The sequence below is a fragment of the Brassica oleracea genome, chromosome C8, assembly GCF_000695525.1.
Source record: "Brassica oleracea var. oleracea cultivar TO1000 chromosome C8, BOL, whole genome shotgun sequence".
NCBI classification, from domain to species: Eukaryota; Viridiplantae; Streptophyta; class Magnoliopsida; order Brassicales; family Brassicaceae; genus Brassica; species Brassica oleracea.
In genome coordinates this window covers 21,413,643-21,428,217 of record NC_027755.1, presented here as the reverse complement: position 1 = coordinate 21,428,217, position 14,575 = coordinate 21,413,643, and the positions used below count along the sequence as shown (strand labels likewise).

At 39.4% G+C, this 14,575-nt stretch overlaps 4 protein-coding genes and 1 non-coding gene across 7 annotated transcripts; 2 read left to right on the top strand and 3 right to left on the bottom strand.

The window, feature by feature from the left end:
• Positions 1-5,626: 5,626 nt before the first annotated feature.
• LOC106311839 (F-box/kelch-repeat protein At1g16250) lies at positions 5,627-7,459 on the bottom strand. The gene is made up of 4 exons (XM_013749147.1): positions 7,379-7,459; positions 7,203-7,286; positions 6,521-7,096; positions 5,627-6,444 (listed from the first exon to the last, which is right to left on the bottom strand). Coding segments are annotated over exons 2-4 (1,152 nt in total). The 5' UTR covers positions 7,205-7,286; positions 7,379-7,459; the 3' UTR covers positions 5,627-5,870.
• A 246-nt stretch (positions 7,460-7,705) lies between these two features.
• LOC106311838 (serine incorporator 3-like) lies at positions 7,706-9,910 on the bottom strand. 3 transcript variants are annotated; one of them, XM_013749143.1, is made up of 7 exons: positions 9,828-9,910; positions 9,366-9,585; positions 9,044-9,283; positions 8,855-8,966; positions 8,608-8,782; positions 8,291-8,531; positions 7,706-8,167 (listed from the first exon to the last, which is right to left on the bottom strand). In XM_013749143.1, exons 2-7 carry the CDS (start codon positions 9,547-9,549, stop codon positions 7,881-7,883), a joined length of 1,239 nt encoding a protein of 412 aa, XP_013604597.1. In that variant the 5' UTR covers positions 9,550-9,585; positions 9,828-9,910; the 3' UTR covers positions 7,706-7,880. The 3 variants fall into 3 exon arrangements, with proteins under 3 accessions (XP_013604597.1, XP_013604598.1, XP_013604599.1); XM_013749144.1 differs by having other exon boundaries at positions 9,366-9,582; XM_013749145.1 differs by having other exon boundaries at positions 9,744-9,836.
• A 515-nt stretch (positions 9,911-10,425) lies between these two features.
• LOC106310497 lies at positions 10,426-11,486 on the top strand. The gene is made up of 2 exons (XM_013747731.1): positions 10,426-10,775; positions 11,076-11,486. Exon 2 carries the CDS (start codon positions 11,094-11,096, stop codon positions 11,358-11,360), a length of 267 nt encoding a protein of 88 aa, XP_013603185.1. The 5' UTR covers positions 10,426-10,775; positions 11,076-11,093; the 3' UTR covers positions 11,361-11,486.
• A 66-nt stretch (positions 11,487-11,552) lies between these two features.
• On the top strand, positions 11,553-11,625 carry TRNAK-CUU. The gene has a single exon. It is a non-coding gene; the product is annotated as a tRNA-Lys (tRNA).
• A 255-nt stretch (positions 11,626-11,880) lies between these two features.
• Positions 11,881-13,624, bottom strand: LOC106310496 (phosphatidylinositol-glycan biosynthesis class F protein-like). The gene is made up of 8 exons (XM_013747730.1): positions 13,389-13,624; positions 13,229-13,294; positions 13,100-13,142; positions 12,794-12,848; positions 12,632-12,680; positions 12,491-12,558; positions 12,305-12,413; positions 11,881-12,197 (listed from the first exon to the last, which is right to left on the bottom strand). The coding sequence occupies exons 1-8, from the start codon at positions 13,578-13,580 to the stop codon at positions 12,084-12,086; spliced, it is 696 nt and encodes a 231-aa protein (XP_013603184.1). The 5' UTR covers positions 13,581-13,624; the 3' UTR covers positions 11,881-12,083.
• Between the last annotated feature and the right edge of the window lie 951 nt (positions 13,625-14,575).

Here is a 14,575-nt window from a genome sequence, read left to right as displayed (position 1 = left end):
AGTGACAAAGAAGGGATCATCTCGACCAAAGCGTTCCTTAAGGCTTCATTTGATATCAAGGACTTGGGAGAGCTCAAATACTTCCTAGGGATCGAGATGTATAGGTCTAAGGAAGGGTTGTTTCTATCTCAAAGGAAATACACCCTTGACTTACTAAATGAGGCTGGAGATCTTGTTGGAAGAGATGCCAAAACATCTTTAGAGGAAGGATACAAAGTGATGCTTGAGGGGGAGATTGAAGACAAGTCATATGAAGATGTAAAGCACTATAGGAGAATGGTGGGAAAACTCATTTATCTTACCATTACCCGACCAAATGTATGATTTGCAGTAAACCAAGTAAGCCAACACATGCAAGCTCCCAAGGTACACCACTGGAACATGGTTAAAAGAATTCTCAGGTACCTAAGAGAGGCACCAGGCCAAGGAGTATGGATGGGATGCAATAGAAGCACTGAGATTGTTGGGTACTGTGATGCGGATTGGGCAGGAGATCGAGTTGATAGAAGATCAACTACTGGATATTGTACCTTCATTGGAGGTAATTTGGTAACATGGAAGAGCAAGAAGCAGAAGGTGGTGTCTTGTTCAAGTGCTGATGCAGAATATAGAGCTATGAGGAAGCTCACAAGCGAGTTGATTTGGATCAAGGGACTTCTTAAGGACTTGGGAATTGAAGTTACAACGCCAATCACGATGCATTGTGATAACCAGGCTGCTATACACATTGCTAGCAACTCAGTCTTCCATGAAAGGACCAAACATATAGAGGTAGATTGCCACAAAGTGAGACAAGCCGTGGAGCAGAAGATCATATTGCCGTGCTACACAAGGAGTGAAGATCAGCTAGCTGATATCTTCACCAAGGCAGCAAGCACTAAGGTATGTGAGTTCATTCATCCAAAATTGGGACTCATAGACCTATCATGTCAATGATCTCTCCTTCATGAAGTGTTCTACTCTTTTTCCTTGACTTGGGTTTTCTCCCAAAGGGTTTTACCTAGTTGAGGTTTTAATGAGGGAATACTTCATGGCTTCCAAGCTTGACTTGTTCCACATGGTCAAGCTTGAGGGGGAGTGTTGACATGAAGCAGAATTAAGCAGCTAGACTTGAGAATTAAGCTGTCAGACTTGAAAATACTTATAAGGTTTTATAAGGTCTTATAAAGGTTTTATAAGGTTTTATAAGGTTTTATAAAGGTTTTATAAGGCTTTATAAGAAGCACCAGGCTTGAGTTTAGAAGCAGAAGACCAGACTTGAGAAGCAAAGAAGAAGAAAAAGAGAGAAGGAGATCGTTGAATATTTTAAACAATAAATATTTTATTGTATTGTGTACTGAGGCAACTTGCCTTTAAAAGACTTGTATCTAGATCCACAATTTGAATTTTAAGGGAATTGAGTTTCTCCCAGATCTACTTTCTCTCTCTCTCTCTGTTCTTCAATGTTCTTCATCTACATCTCTTTATCCTCACATTCTTTCACTTCCCACTTAAGAACCTTGCCTCCTACAACAAAGAGCTCGTCCCTCAGAGCTGCAAACCCATATCCAAAGGCCTCTAGCTCTCTCGGGTGATTAGGAAGAATAACAGAAGGAACCGAACCAACATTGTATACAGACTTTTATTACCTTCAACGAAATCAGGACAATAATTCTTATAGTTTAGATACGTCTTCTTCTTTAGTTGCCTTGATCAATTTTGTCCAGTTACATAAATTGATGATGTGATGCATTCATTTAGTAATATATATGAGACTAACATGGCATTTATGAGTTTTGGGGAGCCACTAGATTGGGTTTTGCTTCAGCTTCATCACCTCTAGCCCGGAGACACATTTTACATTTAAATGTCAAAAATAGTTAGTGAGATGTCAAAATTTGTATTTGTCACATTATTTTATATGTTCTCTTTGTTTGTTTGTTTTTTAAATTATTATTATGTTCTTTCAGATTAAATACATTTGCGTTTGTATTGGAAAAGAGTTAATGAAGCCAAAGAGGCAATGATTATCTTTTCAATGACTTCACATCATCTTCCAAGTTCTTGATCTGATCTTGTTGGTGAGAGATCACAGCTCTTCTATCATCTCATTTTTCTTCCAAGAAGGAGCATATTTGTTTCCAAAAGATTTACCAAAGTTTTCTTTGTGGAACACTTGACACAACACGTACGCATCTAGCTCATGGCCTTGATTATTTTCGACAAGCGGTACTCATACATAACCCAATTAGTTTAGAGTACCGCCTTGGTTATACATTTTATCTTCAGCAATTACAAATATCATTTCATTTTGAAACATCAAGCAATAGAAAGAAGTTGTTAAGTTCGTAGTTATTGAACCTCAAGCTAGAAGTTCTATGAAGTCAAACTGCACACAAAAAGCACTTAGGAGAAAGAAAGAAACATCAGTTTTACGAACTCATGCTAATCATCACGAGCAACATAAGAAACTCCCGAAGTCCCATCGCAAAAGATGTCGACAGCGCAGTTGCAGTGTACGACAAACGCGTGGAACATGTTACCCTCGAGAATACCCTTACATCTGGCTGGACGGAAGAATTCTCAATGTGAAAGTAGCTATGTCCGTCCGCTTTGCTAAATCCTAGCTGTGATCTCAGAGTGACAAACACAGTGGTAAACCACATGTGTTGAAGTGGGAGTCCACTCAATATGAGAGATGCACAAAATTTGATCTGCCATTCTGCAAAAATTCAGGATAGAAAAACAATTGAGTCAAAAGGAGAATCGCTTTCATATTAATGTATACAAACCGATTGAACTTTTGTCAAATCTCATGAACACAAAGAAAGACAGACAAGCAAACATAGAAGTCACAAAGGTATGTTCTAGTATGATAAGGTTTTGGTTCACCTTGGTAATTATTAGCTATGAGATATGTTGTCCAAGGCATCTGAACTTCTAACAAATGCATGAGGCTTACGCAAGTTTATGAATATGTAGGTATCAAAAGCTAAAAGGGTGGCAATGATGAAGATGCTAGATGATGGTTTCGAAGACAAGGTCAAAGACCGGATGAAACATAAACATAAAACACTTGCGGATAAAGGATGCATAAGACACTGAGCAAAAAGAGAAAAGCCTCAGAAGAAAACTGATAGACTAGGGGGTATTATTGGTTCATATATTTTAATAGAGTTTAAATCTAAACACAATCTACTGTTATTCGAATGATGATTTTAAATTCTATTTTAAAATGTTATTCAATGAATGATTTAAATTCTTTTTTTAAAAATCTAGTGTTATTCAACTTTCAAAGATTTTAAAATTCTTTGTATTTTCAATTGATTTCAAATAATCTCTTATGGAATCTCATGAATAAATGAGTGAATTCAAAATCCAAGTCGTACTGCAGAGATTTTGGAATTCTTCGACTTAAACAATCTTAAAATTTTAAAATTTGATGGACTGGAAATCACTGATCAAATAACACCACCTAAAACCATCTTCGAGTTTTGTTCTCTTAAATCTTGATCAGCAAATCTCTGAGAATCCATGCTTATTAATGTTATTACTTTCAGTGTTGAAATTAAAAAAAAAAAAGACTAAAAAAGAAGCAAATATTTGTATCACTCTTATTTAATCTCTAATGTGTTTGGAGTTTACACATGATAAACACACACCTATAGGAATGATGAATGGACACATAACAAAAGATAAGTTTTCTAGCACTCGATTAACTGAGAAAACATGAATCTTCTCTGGCCATGTCAATCCACTGGTAACCTTCTTGCAGTATCCATTTCATACCATGACATCAAATTGTGTAAGCTTTTTACTCCAAAGATAACTAAGACTATCACTATAGGTTGACTTCTCCAGCAACTTGGTTCCTTACTAACAACTGGTTCCACGCACACCGTTTATAGTTGGCCCTAGTGTCATGTTGTATGTGCTGCAAGTACTACATTAAAAGCTCCAATCCCACTGTCTTTTTCAAACAAAGAACACATTTGGACACTCCATGAATAGTCATCATCTTTTGAGCCCTAACCTCCGGCGATTCTCTAGCGTAGCGAGTGAAAGGTTTGGAGATTCTGCTTCCCTTCTCTGTCACCGTCGTCAGGTAATGCAAGCTTCTTACTCCTCACTCCTCTTTGATTTCTAGTAGTGATGCTTACACTGATTGAATATCCAGGTCACAGCTCTTCCATCATCCCATTCTTCTTCCAAAAAGAGCATATTTGTTTCCAAAAGATTTACCAAAGTTTTGTTTGTGGAACACTTGACACAACACGTACGCATCTAGCTCATGGACTTGATTATTTTCGACAAGCGGTAATCATGCATAACCCAATTAGTTTAGAGTACCGCCTTGGTTATACCTTTTATCTTCAGCAATTACAAATATCATTTCATTTTGAAACATCAAGCAATAGAAAGAAGTTGTTAAGTTCGTAGTTATTGAACCTCAAGCTAGAAGTTCTATGAAGTCAAACTGCACACAAAAAGCACATATGAGAAAGAAAGAAACATCAGTTTTACGAACCCAAGCTGATCATCACGAGCAACATAAACAACTCCTGAAGTCCCATCGCAAAAGATGTCGACAGCGCAGTTGCAGTGTACGACAAACGCGTGGAACATGTTACCCTCGAGAATACCCCCTACATCTGGCTGGACAGAAGAGCCCTCAATGTGAAAGCAGCTACGTCTGTCTGCTTCGCTAAATCCTAGCTGTGATCTCAGAGTGACAAACACAGTGTTAAACCACATGTGTTGAAGTGGGAGTCCACTCAATATGAGAGATGCGCGAAATTTGATCTAGTGTTATTCAATGTTATTCAATGAATGATTTAAATCTTAATTGATTTCAAATAATCTCTTATGAAATCTCATGAATAAATGAGTGAACTCAAAATCCACGACATACTGGAGAGATTTTAGGATTCTTCGACTTAAACAATCTTAAATGTTTAAAAGATCGAATAACAACACCTAAAACCATCTTCGAGTTTTGTTCTCTTAATCTTGGCAAATCTCTGAGAATCCATGCTTATTAATGTTATTACTTTCAGTCTTGAAATAAAAAAGAGACTACAGAAGAAGCAAATATTTGTATCACTCTTATTTAATCTCTAATCTCTAACGTGTTTGGAGTATACACATGATACACACACACCTATAGGCATTCTGAATGGACACATAACAAAAGATAAGTTTTCTGGCACTCAATTAACTGAGAAACACATGAATCTTCTTTGACCCTGTCAATCCACTGGTAACCTTCTTGCAGTATCCATTTCATACCATGACATCAAATTGTGTAAGCCTTTTACTCCAAAGATAACTAGACTATTACTATAGGTTGACTTCTTCAGCAACTTAGTTCCTTACTAACAACTGGTTCCACGCACCCCGTTTCCAGTTGGCCCAAGTGTCCAGTTGTATGTGCTGCAAGTACTACATTGAAAGCTCCAATGCGACCACCGTCTTTCTCAAACAAAGAACACATTTGGAGACTCCATGAATAGTCGTCAGCTACAGCGCAATGTTACCATAAGGTGTTAACTAATACCTTTGCTGGAAAATTAGTAACCATAATAGACAGCAAAGCAGGCACGTAAGGCTATAATTTTAATTTCCAAGCTGCCATGAAAAATTATTATATGCTAACTTTTCTCTTATCTTATCCACAAGCAATGCAAGACTTCTGCAGTAGAAATGCCCAAATGGAATGGCAAAGTTACGTGTTTGTGAAAAAAAGCTTAAACCAGATACTAATGAAAACCAAGTCTCCTCCATGGCTCCTCTTTTTACTACGTTTCTCTTCTAACCATGCCCACAATTGAAGAATCGACTGCAACTATACTGTAAAAATATATGCATCCGGAGAGATTCCATCGCCTTGGTTAAGGCAGAGAAGATTCTTCCAAAGATGCACAACCAATGATGGACCCACAGGCTGGAATGCACATTGGTTTGGTCTCTCTCCAATTCAAAGGCCTATCCAAAGGGTTACATACCCTCACAACAGACAATCTCACAATGGCAAACCTCCCTGCCCCCGATTCTTCCCATTTAAGAACCTTGCCTCCAATAACAAAGAGCTCATCCCTCAGAGCTGCAAATCCGTATCCAAACGCCTCTAGCTCCCTCGGATGATTAGCAAGAACAACAGAAGGAACCGAACCAACATTGTACCATTCTCCTTCGTCTGTATCCCTTGTCTTGATCAAGCTCTCTCCCCAATCCACAATCGTGTACACTCGGTCATTCTTCATCACCTGAACAGCAAACTGCATGGCTCTAGAGAATGGCCATATATCCTCCACAGTGGACCAACTCATCTCTAACGGATTGAAGACTTCAGAGAAGCTTTGCTCCGCGAACCCCACCTGATCACTCAAAACATGAAAGGAGCCTCTGTACGATAGCCCCAAGCAGTCCATCTGCGGTCTAGGCATTGCTGGTAGATCCTCCCACCTGCAATAGCAATGTCAGGGCCACACTTTGATAGTTTCTTATCATATACAAAAGTAAAAAGAGTGTACATATATACCTATCAGCCACAGGATCATAAACCTCAGCAGACGTAATCCCTCTGGAATGCGTCAAATTACGACCTCCAGCGACATAAACTTTCCCAGAGACAGCAGAGCAAGCGAAGTGAGTCCTCGGCGTTCTCATACTCGCAACCATCTTCCACTCTTTCTTAAACGGGTCAAACCGCATGACATCTCCAGTGACAACAGGCTTCTGATGCGGAAACGACGACAACGAAGGCGCGTAGCAACCCCCAATCACAAGCAGACAATTCGAAACGCAAACACAGGCAAAGCCAGAGTGATGCCAGCCGTCTTGAACAGCTCTGGTTCTAGGCAAGGGATGCCATCGATCGGCTTCGGGGTCGTAAGCGACCCACTGGTTCTTGGACTGTTCGGTGAGAACGAACAACCAGGTGCCAGACCATCCGTTTCTAGCTTTGAAGCAGGAGTAGTCTGCGCTGCGAAGTAAGTCTCTCCACCCTCTAGAGACGCACTCGAGGGCTCCGTGATGGCCATGAGAGAGCTTGGCTATGCATATTAAAGCTAAATCGTCAGGTAAGCCTGGTATGATAGATTGTTCTGTGGAGTCCCTGAGAACATTAACGATTTAGGTATAAACTGATTCCGTTTTACGAAAAAAGTATAGATCTTTGGATCAAGGAGATAAAGGTATGACTAATTAGAGAGTTGGCTTACATGATTTGAGCTCGAGAGATTGTTAAATGTACTTTGCGATCCCCTTCTCGAACTTGATTTAGAAAACCAAAGTTGGGAACTTTCCTGAATCAAAACACCATTAACAATACCAAACGAATAAGCGAAAGAGAATCTACAATCAGATTGATCTATTAGAGGTGGAACCAACCACACACCTCAAGCAAGGAGCAAATCAAGTTTCTGGAAAACGAAGACGTAGAGACTAGAGAGAGAAGAAGAAGACAACCGAAATGGATAGATCCATTTTAAATGGGTCAAAATACTTATCTGGTCCTTCATTTATAAATATTTTCGTTTTGTAACACCTTACTTTCATAAATAGATATTAACCCCTCACATTAGACAGATCATACATAACGACGTCGTTTAGTTTAGAGATCAGCTACACAAGGTAAACGCGATAGCGCGATTACGCAAACGTGGATGAGCGGACTATTTGTTAAGATCAATATGAGATTCCAAGAGTAGGAATGATCACTGCATTAGGAGAAAGCAAATATTTTATATTTATATTTATTTTACAAATAGACCAACAAAGGCCATGCGTGAGAAGATAGCAAGCAACACAGGAGAGAGACTGTATTATAGTCTAAAGAAATTATTATTTTTTACATATTCAAGATTCAAGGAAAGTTTTTCCAGGTGGATTTATTCAGCTCAGAACTCACGGTCAGGGAAGAGAATCGGAGCAATGAGTGACCAGATGAAGAGACCAGCAGTGGCCCAGCTGGTGACAACACGGACCCACACGGAAGGCCACCCGACATCAACCAGCTTGCCACTTTCACCAACCGAAGTTGACCAACCAGTTAAGAGCATCGCAGAGTACATGCTCGCAAGGGAGAAGATGATGTGGAAGAATGCGTACGAGTATGTCACTGGCTTCTTCTGCTCTTTCTCTTCCTTCTCTTCTGCTTTCCCGTCTAGTGGAAGCAGAGGCTTCCCTGAACATTTTCAACAAAGCGAAACCCGTTAAACTAAATGACTCCAAATATAAGCAAGACAATGTTGAGAACTAAACAAGAGCCAAAGCAATAAACGGGAACAGGATCATTGTGGAAATATACCTGCACGGGGAGAATCAGGAGGGGAGAGAAGGGTGGTGGAAGAACCAGCACGGACAGCGGAATAAACAACGGAGAGTACAGTTGTGAGTAACCCAATGGTCATAGTGCCAGTTGAAACAGCTTTGGAGTGTTTGTGGAGACCATTACATTCGTAATCTCGGGGTTCACTTGCAAGTCCACTGTAACAGAGGTACATGCAGTAGAAAGATATAACTGATGCTGGTAAAATGCTTCCACCGACCTGTAAAATAAAAGTTAATTTGGCTTCATTGAGTTTGAAGATGAGAGAAACGACTAAAATGGGATGCAAAACTTACAGCGGGATGCAAGACTACAACAGCAAAGACGAACACAAATATCAAAGTCATGACAATGAAGAAAGTGTTGAGTCCACAATCATGTCCAGACGGAGTAAACCAATGGAAGAGAAGTCCAGAGAAGAGGAATGTTGCCAAGTAACATACAAGAGAAACAACGAGCAACGCAGCATACCTATATATATAGAAACCTAGTTAGCGGTGGCATAACAAAAGTCGCATATGATAGCGAATATATTCAACTAACCAGAACTGCTCGTCGTAGCCAACCCATGTGTCATTCCACCCATGAACGAAATCCAAAAGAAGCACAACTTGAACAAGAAGAAAAAACCCAGCACCAAACTTTGACATTGACTCTGAAAAGATGTTAAATTGATTAGCATCAGGAGCATATAAACGAGATATAAGCAATGATAGATGGCATGGCACTTACCATAAAAGCTGATGACTTCATTAGGAACGAAGAACATCAAGATGACCAGTATGAACCAACAGATAACTTTCATCATCCAACCACCGTGGTGTATACCATCACGGGGGTCTTTCTGAGTCTTCACACCAATCATCATAACCGATAGAATCGAGAAAAACACGAAATTGCCTAAGCTGACACGCAAGACAGCATCGGTCTCAAACCATTCACGATCAGGTGTCTTGTGAAAATGGTTAATCCCTGCACAAAAAAATGTAATTCATTAGATCCATAAGCTAATCAAAACAAGGACATAAGAAGAGGAAGAAAAAAAGGAACTTACAAGGGAGCTTCTCCATGAGAGGAGCAGCAACCTCACGGAGGATCCATGAAACGATTAAAGAAAGTGCAAAGAGACCACAGTAAGCAATTCTAGCAGACCGTCTGCTGATGCTTGAAACCACTGTACGGCAAGCATCGCATGCACAAGCAGCACAGCACGATGCCAGACAAGAAGCTGCCCACATCTTCGATTATCAAAGGTTGGATTCAATAGTCACCTGCTGGAATGAGAAGAAAACACACACACATATCATCAAAATTCATAAAACTCTGTTCTTCACATCTGATCATTGTTTATCAAGTTATCTCACACAACAACCCTAATTTCAATTATCACACACACAAAAGCCCTAATTTCAATTGCCGATCTAAACTTTACCTAAAGAAACTAGTTTCACTGATCGAAATTGAGGTCAAGGAAGAAAACCCAATTCGATTCAAGCAAAGAGAATATCGAAAATACCTTTTGGATATCGATAAAGCCTTGAGCTTTCCTCTCTTCTTCAAAAGTAGAACACCTCCTCGATGTTTCCTTATTCTCGCTACCTAACATGGAATGATTGGTAGTTAACCATCGATACCAATATGATGGACCTTGCTTACTAAGCCCACTAATGCTCAATATAGTATTACCCAATATTAAGCCCACTAATGGCTGAACGAATGCCATCTAACTAATCAATGATGCAAACATGACTGCATGTGTGGGTGTGTTTTTGCTTCATCATGTGTATAATTGATACAGACAGTTACTTAAAATATGAAAAAAAGAATCAGTGTCTTCCTGTAACTTTGGCTTTTGTAGAGAATCAGCTGGTTACTTGTAATCCGAGTTCGTGAAATTGAGTTTATAGAAAGACGCACGCAAAAAGGTTCTAAATCTAGATGTCACCAAAAATATAGAGTATATAGTAAATGTAATTTAGGTATATTTTATGTACAGTAGTACGTGTTCGCAAAAAAACAACCTCTGAGTGCTGCAAGAGTCAGATCGTAGGTAAACGCCATCTAGAACATGCCAATCATTATATATCCAAAAACATGCATGCCCATTGCCATCATCTTTTTAAAAACAAGGTGGCAGCTAAACACGCATTATCATTTTTTTCCCCTCTCTCTCTCTCTATCTTTCTCTAATTTATCTTTCTAAAACTTAAATATAAAAAATCACTAGATCCCCGTCGTATGTAACGGAGTTAATAAACCGCGTACGGCGTCATCCGGCAAATCTCCCCCGCTAGAAACTGCGGAGGAGATTGATCTCTCTCTCTCTCTCTCTATCTATATCGGGAACGCTGCTGGAGAATTCAACGTCTAGCGGCGGACTAAATTCGCGTGTTGACGGAGCTGGGAGCAGCTGCTTTATCTTCTCCAGATCTCTAACCGATTCTAACCGCTTCCTGTTTCACCGGTTCGTTTTCTACATATAGCGATCAATTTCCTCAGCTATCCCACGAAATTATGATTATGAATCCTTCGATTGATCTCATGTTTCCTCGAATCTCTCTTTCTCCAAATGTGCATTGACGACGGGTTAAGCTTTGATTTGTGCCTGTGATGCCAATTATAAAGGACTAATAATGTCGTTTCCAAATTGGTTTGCCTCGTCTTGTTAGATCGAAATGTTCACATAATTGATCTGGAGATTCGAATTGCTGTATTAATAATAGCTTACGATTGATAAAAATCCAGATGGTTCTTTATTTTACAGGTTTGGTTTATCAAGGCAATGGTTCTTGATGGGATTGTATCTTCACCATTGAGGAGACACCAGTCTCTAAAGAAGCAATGGGAAGACTTGGGTAGCTGCTCAACCGTTGTTAACAGGCATCGATACCTCCTAACAGCATTGCTTCTTTTGGCCTTCCTCTGCACTGTTTATCTTTACTTTGCTGTCACTTTAGGCGCTAGGCACAACTCCTCCTGCTACGGCTTGGCTGGGAAAGAGAAGGCAATGTGTCAAGCCATCTCTAAAGGGAAACTCAAGTTGTTTTAATTAATTGTTACTACATTCTTTTTTCTTTTATTGATTCTATAATGCCATTTGTGTGTATTGTTTCCATTACATGGTGATAAACCAGAGATTTGTAATCTAAACATCAAAACATTTGCACTTCTAAAACTTCGTTTCGTACCTACTAGATAATGGCTATATTGACCATCTGTTAACAGAGACCGTAAGCACCAAGCCCGTCTAGCTCAGTTGGTAGAGCGCAAGGCTCTTAACCTTGTGGTCGTGGGTTCGAGCCCCACGGTGGGCGTATTGTTTTTTCAAGTCAGTCTATTTTTTTTTCCTCTTCTGGTTAACTCCGTTGTGTGATATCTTCTTTTTATAGGCTAAAAATATGATTGGTGGGATGGCTCCTGATAAATGCCACTTGTACAAATGCAATGGCGAAAGTACTCTCTCTTATATACAAAGGGAGTCTCACGATACAGGGACTAGTGAGAGGAAACTGACGGAGAAGCTCAAGCACATAAACTATGGTGAGAGGAAACTGACGGAGAAGATCAAGCACATAAACTGCGATCGCTGACTTTAGAATGTTGCAAATCTGAAACATTTGCTTGCTTCTCTATGTGGAAAATAACAAAGCGTTTGTTCAAGCAAACCAAAAGAAAAACGTTTCCCTACTGCCCTATTGTTGTATCTCAATCTGGCTAGCAATCAAGTCAAAAACGAAACTCGTTCTGAAGATCCAGACACAATGAATCTCTTCTAGGCCACCTTCAAATTCTTGTGTTTCCTAAACAAGAACATCAAACTCAAGGAGAGGATTTGTCCAACAATGCAGCCTCCTATAGCTCCATAACACACACATATAGGCCACTCCTGTTTAAAAAGAACAATGATAATATAATGATTAGCTGTTCAACCACCATGACCAAATACAAAGAACCAATCTCTTGGATGTATGGTTCGAGATAAAGATATATTACCTGCCATGGCCTTTCCCAGTCGAGCGGCATAGGCCAAGCTCCAAACCATCCTCCAACAGTTGCTCCATACGCTGGAATAACAATCATATACTCTATATTTCCAATTGGTCTGAAACAACCAAAAAGATGGATTAGGTACACGAACTGTGTGAACTATGATATAACTTACAAAAATATATAACTTACTTCATCGAAGCGAATGCACGATGCCAATCTGTCCACGACGCACCAAAAACTGCAGTTGCTGGTAAGAACTATGAAATTAAAAATTATCATCATTAGTACATTCTTTTTAATTCATAGGAACAGCAGAAGGAGACAGCTTACCGTGAAAACAGACATTAGAAAGGACCAGTGAATTGTTTTTGGTAGATATCTGCATGAGATGAGAGGTAGTGCTAATGTTATCAAGCAGAAGGGTGATCACAACCAACAATAATTAGCCTTGTCCGTAATCTGAAAAGTCCAGACTACAAAAACGATACATACTGCATCCCAACAGGTGCACCCAAAGCAATTGCTCCCAAAGCATTCATGAAAGCCCCTATAAACCAAAAAAAAAAAAAAGGCTTAGAGAACTCACAAATCACAATCAAGGGATACTGAAAACAGAAAAATGAGCAGATATCGATCAAGTCAAGCTAATACATATGCTAACACGAAGAGCTGGGGAGATCAGTCACATGCTAACCAACTTGAATTTACATGTGAAGGCAGTTGATTATTTTGTGTTCTTTCATTGCAGAAGAATGAAGAGCAACTATAATAAGTTGGAAAGCAAAAAAGAATACTAACCGGAAATGAGTCCTAATATGCTTCTCCCAACAGCTTTAGACCACTGGAAAGCAATTATGAAACCATTACGAAATAGTTAAACACAAGAAACCAAACGCATTGTGCCTTTTGAGTCTTAATCACACTCACCGAACATTTCTCTGGGGCTTTTCGTAAAAAGCTGTAGACGATTGCCACAACCGGAAACTCAATGCTCTGAGAATGAACACCAAAGCAAGATTATAAAATCAACTCAAAATCAACACTTGAGCAGTATAAAACCAGTAATGAATGCAAAGAAGTAGAGAACCCAGAGGAGAAACAGAGTGAGAGATGGATCAGACACGAGATCGACGGCAAATTTGTTCCGGGCAACCCAGAATCCAACGCCCAGAAACAACCCACTAATCAAATAAACAAAAAATGCTCCCAGAGCTGACATCGAACCATCTCTAGATACTACAACGTAGGTTTCTGTCTTCTTCTTCTTAGCCTCGTTCATAGCTTTGCTCCGGTACTTCGGGATCAGAACGAGCTAGGACTGGGCAAATAAACCAAACGAAAACCCGAACCGAATCCGATCCGATAAAAATGAATCCGAATCGATCCGAACCCGGCATAAATACCGAATGGATCTTGATTTATGGTATTTCGGGTTATGGGTATTATCCGAACCGAACCCGAACCTAAATGGATATCCAATAGAACCCGTAACATTCAAAATTCCCAAAAATAACTTGTGCCAAACATGATCTCGATTCCTAATATGTATTCAAAAGATATTGAACATCTAAAATAATTACCTACTATATGAAGATTGATGGTTGAAGGTTGAAGTTTTTAGATTTTGGTTTTGTTTTCATTGAATAATTTTTTTTTATTTCATGAGTGTTATAAACCATTTAGTGATCGACCCATTTATCAGCCCGTGTAGCAAGACGGGCCAAGTCCATCCGCAGGATCATATTGGCGTCTATCTACTCTTGTGTTTATCTACATTATAGTTGTTCTCCTCTTCATTCACAACACGTTATCAGCACGACCTTGTCTCTAAACCCTTCCAAAAATCCACCACCCATAAATCAGAAACCAAACGATCTCTTGCTATTTTTCGGCGACTCCTAAAGCTCTTCCAGTCGCCTCTTTTTCTCTCTGTCAGCAACCAGCAGCAGCTCTCTCTCCTCACAGACACTTCAACTAATCACAAAAGGTTCAGGTATCTTCAGAAAACTCAAAACAAAACCAAAAAGGATTTAAACCCTCAGCCGCATACATACAGCTACATCTAGCCGTATGTCTTTGCAGAATAAAATTTAAAACCCTAATCTATTTTCAAAGCTAAAATCTCGTCTTGTTTCACCCTGTTTAAGCTTTTTTGATTTTTTTTAATCTTTCTGATGTGAGTTAATTGCTAAAACCTTTTATGTTGACAATTACACCATTTTTTTTACATATCCGACTGCTGCATCAACTTAATCTGATTGTTTGCTTGCATTA